Source organism: Xenopus laevis, chromosome 4L (genome assembly GCF_017654675.1).
Source record: "Xenopus laevis strain J_2021 chromosome 4L, Xenopus_laevis_v10.1, whole genome shotgun sequence".
Taxonomy (NCBI): domain Eukaryota; kingdom Metazoa; phylum Chordata; class Amphibia; order Anura; family Pipidae; genus Xenopus; species Xenopus laevis.
Genome location: NC_054377.1, coordinates 58,880,811 through 58,891,782, shown reverse-complemented (window position 1 = coordinate 58,891,782; position 10,972 = coordinate 58,880,811). Strand labels below are relative to the sequence as shown.

General features: G+C 37.4%; 1 protein-coding gene across 1 annotated transcript; it reads left to right on the top strand.

The window, feature by feature from the left end:
- The first annotated feature begins 1,386 nt into the window (after window positions 1-1,386).
- On the top strand, window positions 1,387-7,466 carry snrpe.L (small nuclear ribonucleoprotein polypeptide E L homeolog). The gene is given in 5 exon segments (NM_001092101.1): window positions 1,387-1,455; window positions 4,058-4,084; window positions 4,166-4,228; window positions 4,998-5,076; window positions 7,054-7,466. Coding segments are annotated over 5 exon segments (279 nt in total). The 5' UTR covers window positions 1,387-1,401; the 3' UTR covers window positions 7,110-7,466.
- Window positions 7,467-10,972: the final 3,506 nt, after the last annotated feature.

Sequence of the window (10,972 nt, the reverse complement as noted above, 5' to 3'; positions counted from 1 at the left end):
AATGGGGAGCAAAACGTCGGGTATTGATACTATGCAACAATAAATAATTAAGTTATTATACCAGGGAGTGCTGGTCTATAATATATATATATATATAAGATAATTGGTATATATATATATATATATATATATATATATATATATATATATATATATATATATATACACAGTACACCTGGCTGTTATTCTACCGGCCTGGCTGGTAAAAATGATGTTGATCCCAATGTTATATACATACCTCCCAACTGTCCCGTTTTGAGCGGGACAGTCCCGCTTTTGACAGCTCAACCCCCTGTCATGGATTTGTACTGATAAGTCCCGGGTTTCTCTTTGATCTGCTGCAGTGAACAGATAGAGACAGATACAAAGTATTTAACTTAATTGTGTCTTGGCAGACAGCCCAGGATGGATACTTAACATTCTTTTGTAACAGTTTGAGAAGATAAGAAGTCAGACTCACAGTTTAAAGGGCAATTCACTTTCATTTGCAAAAGTGTAATAACATAAAAACCACAGAACAAGCGACTGTTTGTGGCGTGAGTGCAGAAAGGGCTTCTTTCTCATCACCCTGCCATACAGATGTTCTTTGTGCAGATTGCGCTGAATTTTTAAATGTGTTCAAACTTTCATAACCTGCCAAATTATGTAAAATGAACATGGTAATTAGGGGGTGTGGCCACAAAAATGGGTGTGGTAAAAAAAATTGCAGTTGGGAGTTATGTTATTAATAGGGAAAAACAGATTAATATATAGGAAGGCCGGTATTTTTTTCTGTAAAAGGTGGCATTGGCACTGGCAACCCTATCTCATAACCCATACTGACTCAATAATGAAACATTCTGCTGCCATTAGCAGTGCCTTGTTTTAGGCAGGAATTGGTGGCCCAAAGTCATTTAACCCATTAAAGCATTAATTACTTATTCACTGGACCAATAAGAAACTAACGCCACTTTGGTGCCACTTTTCACGACCAAAACCATTTGGGGCAGGCTGAGAGAAGCTGTAGTTTATGTAGGGCACACGTTTCTATACATCTATACGTTTTAATCCATGGCTCACTTCATTCTTTAAAGCATCAGTTTGACATATTCTGCTTCTCAATAAAAAAAACTTCAGCGCTTGAATAAGAAACAGGTTGAATAATAAACCAACTTCAGCACCGACCGAATGTAAATGTCAAATACGTAATACAGCTCCTAAACATAATACTGTAAAATGCATTCAAATAGTAATAATCCAGTTATAATTTTTTCCTACAAAATCATTGCAAATAAACCACGCCCCTCCCATCACGTAATACACATGCGACGATTCTCTCAATAGCCAGAGTTCCGGTTAGACGCATCACGCGCGTAACACTTCCGGTGCCGGTCTTTCTTTCGCATTCACGAGGCTGCAGAGATGGCGTACCGCGGACAGGGGCAGAAAGTGCAGAAAGTGATGGTGCAGCCCATCGTATCCTTTTTTTGCTTGTGATTTCTATTTACGCGATAGCCCCGGCTCTGGTCTTTAACCGATGTGTTGCCGCTTTGTGCCGAGGGGCTCAGAACAGCGCCTGCAATTGTTTACATCTTTACGTGTCAGCGCGGCTTTGTTACAGCAGCTTTTACTCCAAGAGATAGTTAACCCTCTCATATGTGTTCCCTGTCATATTTATGCAATGTCTCTTGTATGAATCGAGGTGACACACTTCTCTGGTGAAACAATGTCAAGATCATTACATTGTCCTCCTGAATGGGGAAAAAACTGCTAACATTGTAATACCATCTTGTTCCATGGAGCATATTCATCTAGACTGGTTTAAACTGTCTTTAGGCTGTAGCCCTACCAATAAAATCCCTAATAAAATAAACTGTAAGCTACTTTCCAGTATACATCATTATTATTATTATTATATACATTATACAAGTTAAATATTTTAATTATGTTAAAGTGATTTGTTAATGCGCTGCTGATTGTGTTTCTTGCAACAGTTACCATTTCAACTTGACAAAAAAGGCACATTAAAAAAAAAAAAGGAAGCTCATTATATGTGTGTTGTGCTCAGCATGTGCTTGTAGTCCCTAAAAAAAACACTTGCTCATAGTTTGATCTTCCCTGCACAAGTGACTACACCTGGTATTCAAATTTCACTTCAATTAAACCTCCAAAAATGTGGCATTGGTTTGCAACTGTTTAAAATTAATCTTAATAGTTAAAGGACCAGTAACATAAAAAAAAAAAATCGTTGTACACATCAAAAAACAAACACCAACACAAATTATACTTTAAAATCACAAAGCCTTTATTAAGAAATAACTTACAGAAACTGCACTTCCTGTCCTCTACAGAAAGGGCGACCATCCATCCTGCTGGGCTTGATTTCTCCTCCTGGTTACTCTACTAACAGCGTGTGAAGGAGCAACATGCACTGTACATGATGTCGCTGGTGATGCGAAACTGCCAATGCTGCTGCAGCCGACATTGATCCGCTGCTCCTCCACCGCTTCTTCCGGGGTCAAGGCTGCCGCTTCCATCTATAGTGCAGCAGGACTTTCAGTAGTGGAGGCAGTTTGGGTGTAGAGGATAAGGGAGTGTGCGCGCTGCTCCCCCCCAGCCAGATCCCCTGACAGGAATGATGGATGATCCGCGCTCGCTTCTCATTTCACAGCCCCTCTCTCTCTCCCCCGGCTCACTGAGGGCTGCAGCTTGCCCCCGGAAGAAGCAGTGGAGGGAGCAGTGGATCAATGTTGGCTGCAGCAGCAGCGACCGTTTCTCATCATCAGCGACATCATCTATAGTGCAGGGTGCGAGGGGGCCCGGGCAGTCACTGCATCGCATTGCATCCATGAGGCATCCATGTTGCTCCTTCACACGTTGTCAGTAGAGTAGCCAGGAGGAGAAATCGAGCTCAGCAGGATCGATGGTCGCCCTGTCACCTTTCCTGTAGAGGACAGGAAGTGAAGTTATTTCTTAATAAAAGCTTTGTGATTTTAAAGTATAATTTGTGTTGGTGTTTTTTTTTTTTGATGTGTACTAACGAATTTTTTTTTTTAAAAAAAAAAAAAAATTACTGGTCCTTTTAAGACTGACAATCACACACCCTTAACTTGTACTTAACCTTTACAAAGGTTTAATATAAAACCGATGGCAAAGATAATTCCTTATTTTAAACCAAGTTCTGCTTAAGGCTGCTACATGCATGAAATCATACAAAACATGAATGGTTTGTTAAAATCAGGACTGTGGGTCGGTACATAAATTCTTTGACTCTGGCTCCTCATTGTATGGTACCTTCAACTACAACTTCAACTCTGACTCTGCTGTAACGTTACTCCAAAAACTGAAAGAGTATCAAAGTAAAATATATTGTACTGTTGCTCTGCACTGGTACAACTAGCATGGTTGCTTCAGAAAGACTACTATAGTTTATATAAACAAGTTGTTGTATAGTCATGGGGGCAGCCATTCAAGCTGGAGAAAAGGCACAGGTTACATAGCAGATAACATATAAGCTCTGTCTAATGCAATGGTGTTTTATTTATGTAACCTGTGCAGACACACAACTTTTATCAGTGCATTCTAACCATATATTAAATGTTCATTTAAAACGCTTACTGTTCCTTTGATATACTAATGTATTTTCCATGTTGATTGAAAGAGGTTAAGTACACAACATTTTTTCACTGCCAAAGCTCAAAAATATAAACCATATGCTTTGGTAATTCTAAAACAAAATCAAAGTTAAACTACATAAACCAAACACAATTGGAAAACCTAAAATGACTTGTATTTTAATTGAACCTGGCATGTAGCTGTAGAATAATCCAAAATGAACTGTTCTTAGAAACAGCTTCTGCCATATCCTTCTTCACAGAAGCTCTTACATCTGATGTGATAATTTTCAGTGCTTGTATTTAAAGTTATTAGTCAAAGTCGGTACATTTTTGGCAACTCCCAACTCCAGGTTTTAAAAATTGCTACCAACAGTTCTAGTTAAAATGTGCATCTAATGTAATGATATGGTTAAAATATATTCATGCATTTTAGTAAGTTGTTTGCCTTAACTTCACATCAGAATTTGATCTTCAGGTATCTACAAAATGTAAGTTACAGGTTTTTGTTTTATTTGTTAGTTTACTTTTTTTTTTGTGTGTGTTTTAATTATCTTCTGTGTCTGTTTCAGAGATCACGGGTTCAAGTGTGGTTGTATGAGCAAGTCAATATGCGTATTGAAGGCTGCATCATTGTAAGTAATACTTCTTAAATCCATATTTAAGTTTAAGAAAAACTTTCAGTTTTCCAGTATTTTTTACCTGTTACTATGTACGGTATAACATTAAATAGCATCTGTTAGTCGGAGAGGGTTGTACTTCAGCAACATCTGCATAATAAATTAGATACATGATCTGCATATTTATACACTCATGTGAATGTTTACAAAAAAGTGAGACTATAAATTATCTAGAATTGGATGGTTAATGGAGAAAATAACCATTAGGAGGTCTTGAGAACATAAACAGATTGGGCTGTTCTTGTTTTGTTTGTAGAGTAGAGGAAATCTACAAACTGTTCTGTTGCTACAGTGTTTTTTATTTACACTTAACCCTGTTTTAGTGAATGCAATGGAAAGGTTCACCCTACTTATTAAGGTATTTTCCCTTTTGTAAATTTGTTTCAAAAATACTACAATATCCAACCATATTGAACGGTGTAATTTTATCTTACTGTGAACTGTTATAACAAGTTTTTAGGGGATCATCCCCCCACTAAGTATAAGTCCAATATATACATGGTTTACATTTGTTAGCGTGTAAAAAGTACTGTTATATATGTAACTATGGAAAACTGTACAAATAAAAATATTAAAAATACTACAATATCTTAATGGGAAGACAGTTGTAGGGCAGTAGGATCTGTGTGAAAAGTCTAACGTTTGAGGCATGAATATAACAAAAAGCATATTTTATTACACAATGTGTGAGCACTATTAAGACCTCTCACTCCTCTTTAACCAGGGCTTTGATGAGTACATGAATATAGTGCTGGATGATGCAGAAGAAATCCATCTCAAAACAAAGTCAAGAAAACAGCTCGGTGAGTATTTTTTACATATGTAAGTTAACCTCTGCATTTAAATGTACCTATACTAGATACTCTGCATTGGTAGAGTTGCATTTTTTTGGTTGTGAGAACAAACTTTCCAGTAAGCGTATCCTAATTCTTAAAAAATAAAAGCTGTGTTTTTAGCATATCTTCCAGAAAAAAAAATCCTTTATCCAAAATCTGTCAGCAACTTGGCAGGATCAGATTTTCTCTCAATGGCCATCCCTCTAAAGAGAACCATCTGCTGTTGGCTATTTTTGTGGCTTTTGAATGTTTGCCATTCTATCTTGTGTTAAAGTTGTGTATGGTCAGGCTCCCTTTAAATACTAGGCATTTTGCTCATTGTCTTGCTGGATGATGATCATTGACAGCTTTGTTATGTTGCTTACATTCTTGTTCCCTGGTTTCTAGCTTTTAAACATTACAATAGACAGGTCAGTGGCTGCTCTCCAAATTAAACTACATGGACACAGTTTGTGTAGGGACTGTGAATCGCTATAAAATATTGGCTAGTTTGCCAATGCAAATCACAAAGCATTACATGTGATAATTATTGGAGTTTACACATACATCAGTGACACAAGGGGATGGACTTTTTTGTCATACGAGTCACTGTGGCTACTAGTTAGTACTGTAGAACGAGTACTGTGCATACAGGCAGTATAAATCTGACGTTATACATGATTGTGAGATTTTGTGAGCTACCCTTTTAACCTGTTTATTTTGGTAGATCACTATATACTGTATAGCCTCTTTATTCTTTCCCACTCCCTGCAAAAGCCTTTACTAGACTCCAAACAGGATAGTGGATTTGCCCCCCTACAATGACTTCTTGTAATGTAATGCTTAAAACTGGAGGGAAGAGAGATTACCAGTCCCCAAGCCCTCTGATAGAAAACAGCTCAGTTGATGTTTAAACCATGTCAGAAAATACTGACAGAATAAAAAATGGCAGGGTAGGCAAGATGTTTTCTAAAGGAATTATTCAGTGTTAAAATAATAACTGGTTAAATAGGCTGTGCAAAATAAAAACATGTTTCTAATATAGTTAGTTAGGCAAAAATGTAATGTATAAAGGTTGGAGTGACTGGAAGTGTGACATAATAGCCAGAACACTACTTCCTGCTTTTCAGCTCTCTTGGTTTACACTGATTGGTTACCAGGCAGTAACCAGAGACTTGCGGGGGGGGGGGGCGCGCACATGGGGCATAACTGTTGCTTTTGAATCTGAGCTGAATGCTGAATGCAAACTCACTGAACAGATATGTACCATGTGACCCCCTTTCAAGTGTTCTGGCTATTATGTTAGACATTCAGTCACTCCAGCTTTTATTATACATTACATTTTTGCCTAACTATATTAGAAACATTGTTTATTTTGCACAGCCTATCTATTTACACAGTTTTTATTTTTACACTGAACTGTTCCTTTAAATGCTACAGCCCCAAATAACTGCAGCCTTATGTAATGTTGTTTTGCTGAACACAGCAGCGCCTCCTGTCTGTCACTAAGCAGCATTACCAGTACCCTTCTTTCCGATTTGCATTTATAGCAATTGCCTAGAAGCAGTCATTAGTCTACAGTTGCCCCATGCTTAGAGATGCTGTACATGTGAATGGGAGTGATTTCAAGCATTTGTCTTTTCCCTGAGGGAGCTGACCATTGCCCTCTGTTGGTAGATTGCATTTTAAATTCTATGAATTGGCTGCACTACTTAAGGCTAATGTCACATGAGGCTCATCCTCTACTTTTCTCTGCCTGTGTTTTCTCTGACGCTCATTCTCTCCCCTGTGTTCTGCCGTGTCTCGGGCACAGTGTATTGGTGACATTGTTTAACAGCCTTAAACATCTTTCCCAGGTGCACACATAGTTTTTATTACAGTACAGCTTGAGTTATCTAAAGCCAAGCTTGTAGACTTGCGGTGGTTTTTATTTGCTTTTGTTTTCATTAATTCTTTGTGTTTCAGGGCGTATCATGTTGAAAGGCGATAACATCACTTTGCTACAGAGTGTCATGAATTAATCTGTTCCCGACCGCTGTTCCCAAACATCTGCATCTGTGAAGGAATTTATCAGTACTCCCCCCGTTTATGGACTTGTGGACTATTCTGTAGATTTGTAGCTATGTCCTAATGCCTGCATGGATTACGCTGAAACTTTTTTTTTTATATATATATTTTTTAAAATCATCTGAGTATAATTTCAGGTGTTGAAGGCAATTGCATAGAAACTGATGTCACTGCAAGGATTATTCGGTTGTGTACAAAATGTTAAAACTTTTTTTTCCCCCCAAAGAGAGTAACTTTTTGATACTGAATTCAAATAAATCAAATGTTTTTAAATGGTTTTGTGGTTAAATAATCTTAAACAAAATGTACAATTTAAGTCTTGCTTGGTTATTTGTTACTGAAGTTGCTGTCTGTGTTGTGTATCTTGATGTCGAAATGAAGTCTCCTTCCGTACCTGTCAGTGGAGGTGGATTGAGTGTCATCATTGGGACAATTGTTTGCTTTTTGTCTCCTTGCATGGAAATAAGCATTTGGGATTTAGGGCTAAGGCAAAAAGTATTTTTTCCCAGCCCATGAACTGACACTTGATTTATCAAGGGTCGAATTTGAAAAACTTCAAAATTCGAATTCAAAAAGACCAACCGATATTTATTTAAAAAATAATTTTTATTTTTTAATAGCGCATTCGATCTAATTCAATTCTAAGTTTTTCCAAAAATATCTTCAATTTTTCTAACTCCATCAATTGACTCCAAATAGGTTCTAGGAGGTCCCCCACAGGCTTAAACAGCAATTCAGCAGGTTTTAGATGGTGAATGATCGAAGTCGAGTTTTTAAAGGGACCGTACATAATAAATTCCAAAATTGGATTTTTCATTTTTTTTTTTTTCATATTGAATTTGGACTATTCCCTAGTCTCCGTACACAAAAACTAGATCGAAATTCGAATTTTCATTTCGACCTTTGATAAATCTGCCCCTAATAGTACAAGTTCTCAGCCTGAAAAACACACTGTCTGGTCTTGAGTTGAGAACTGTTCCCCAGAATAGTCAGAGGAGCTAAAGGAGAACTAAAACCTAACTAAAGAAGTAGGCTAGAAATGTTGTACATTATGGGGCAGATTTATCAAGAGTCGATGTGATAATTAGAATTTTGAAATTAGAATTTTTCAAGTTTATTGTACTGAAATTAGACTAGGGAATAGTTAAAATTCAATTCGAGTTCTTGAAAAAAATTTGAATTCCGAAATTTGTCATGTACTGTCCCTTTAAGAATTAGATTTCGACTATTCGTCACCTTAAACCTGCCGAATTGCTGTTTTAGCCGATGGGGGACACCCTGGGATAAATTTGGAGTTGTTTGCAGCCTTCCTGAAAATCAAGGTTTTTTTCAGAGAAAATAAACAAATTCAATTAGGTCCCAGTTTGGGGGTCGATCCCATTCACCCGAGTTTGAAAAAATTTCGATGGTCGTTTTTTTTTTATTCAAATTTCGAGTTCATGGGAGTTTTTACAAACTCCCATGAACTCTAAATTCGACCCTTGATAAATCTGCCCCTATGTGTTGGGCTTCTGTACCAGCCCAAGCCAACCACAGCCTTGATCTGCACCAGTAAAGATCTGTGTCTCCAAAGATGCCCCAGTAGCTCCCCATCTTCTTTTCTGCTGATTCACTGCACATGCTCTGTGCTGCTGTCACTTACTGAGCTTAGGGACCCACTCACAATATACAGTACATTACTCATATAATATAAATGTCACAATATAAGGCTTGTTTGCAAATACATTTTGTCTATAATTTAATAAAAATATATCAATGGATTCTGTTATTTTGGCACTATACAAGAATATGAAGCCAGTTTCACTTTAGCACTTCCTGTCACTTCTCGTCCCAAAGAATATAAAAAAAGTGGATAAAACATAGTACCAGTCCACTGAGAAGCCCTTGATAATAGGCTGCTGCTTAGAGAAGGGAGAGGTTTGTTTAGGTAGATAGGGAGCCCTGAACAAATTGCCATGTTTTTAAAGGAAGAGGGAGGTGAGTTTAGTTAATAAATTAGTTCTTTATCAGGGCTAAAAAATGTTTTTTTAATTGAAACAATTAGCATATTTAGGTAATGGTGTTATGGCTTAACAGAGAGCAGATACTAGTCTAAATACTGGTCAAATAAAAGAAAATTGAGATGACCTACCATTATGAAGGGATAACTCAGTCTAAAATAAATGACATCTAATGTTATCACACGATGGGAAACACTGGCCCATTAGACGGCCATACATACTTAGATGGTCGGAAATTGAGGTCAAAATTGGCTATCTGTGCGTGTATGGCAACCTCTATACAGAAAAATCAAAATGATCTTTCTAGTGATTTGCGGGTTGTCAAACAGTTGTCCCTCACCTGAGGAGCATCTGTATTTATAGACCTGTGTCTGCCCAGCTCTGATGTCATGGAAGGGGCAGGACATGCAGGTGCGAGACTATAAAAAGGACTGGACGCGAGGCAGAAGCAGAAGTCGGCCCTGACCTGGGGGTCCCACCTCTTTAGGCTCGGCCTGCACATCACTAGATCTTTCATATAAAAATGGCTCAGATGCACAATATATACAGGAAGTATCATTATTCTCCCTGCGCTCGTGTGGGTTTCCTTCCACAAAGAAACATGCGGGCAGTATCATTGGATCCAGATAAATCTGACCAGAGACCACGAGGGTAGCCATATCAGGCACAGATCAGAGTTTTCATATACAGTTATGGGACCTGTTATCTAGAATGCTTGGGACCTGGGGCCTTTTTTCGATAAAGAGTTTTCCCATAATTTGGATCTCCATACATTGTCTATTAAAAGTTTGAAACATTAAAGGGGTGGTTCACCTTTAAGTTAACTTTTAGTTTGCCATAGAATGGCTAATTCTGAACAACTTTTCAACTGGCTGTCATTTATTTTTATATAGTTTTTGAATTATTTGCTTTGTTTTTCTGACTATTTCTCGCTTTCAAATCGAAAAAAAACCCCAAATGCTCTGTAAGGGTACACATTTATTATTATTGCTACTTTTAATACTCGTCTTTCTATTTAAACTCTGCTCATCATATCCCAGTCTCTTATTTAAATCAATTCATGGTTGCTAGCGGTAATTTGGACCCTAGCAACCGGATTACTGGAATTGCAAACGTGAGAGCCGCTGAATAAAAAGTGAAATATCTCAAAAACCAATTGAAAATTGCCTCAGTATATATCTCTCTACAGCATACTAAAAGTTAATATAAAGGTGAACAACCCCTTTAATTAAACCCAATAGGATTGTTTTACTTCCAGTAGGGATTAATTATATCTGTAATTCAGAATGGGTTTCCAGATTGCGGATCCCATACCTGTACTTGTATCTTGCTATGCAGAAAACAATGGAAAGCTGATTACATACTAGAAATCAAAGAGGGTCCGGCATATGAGTGGACAACAATATCCTGTCCCTTGAGTATTCTGAGCTAATACACATATGTCATATGTATGGACAGCAGTAAATTCACAGTAGGGTTTGTGTGAATGTGATAGGGACCTTAGACTGTAAGCTTCACTGTGACAGTCACTGTAAACTTCTATGGGATATGTTAGTGCTATATAAAGAATCATAATAATAATTAAAAATAAAAAAAAAACTTTTAACGTATAAATGTCTCCAATACAAAATACATACATCTTCTTTATAAATGATTCCAAACTATGTCCATATGTTCTCAAAAATGAGGCACTCTACATTTACATAGGTCATTTCGTTTTGAGCAAGTCCCACACTGTCACTAAATGAGTGAAAGGCACCTAGACATAAGTTCATAAAGTACACATTTACACCTTTTTACCATGCACACATTCCTAA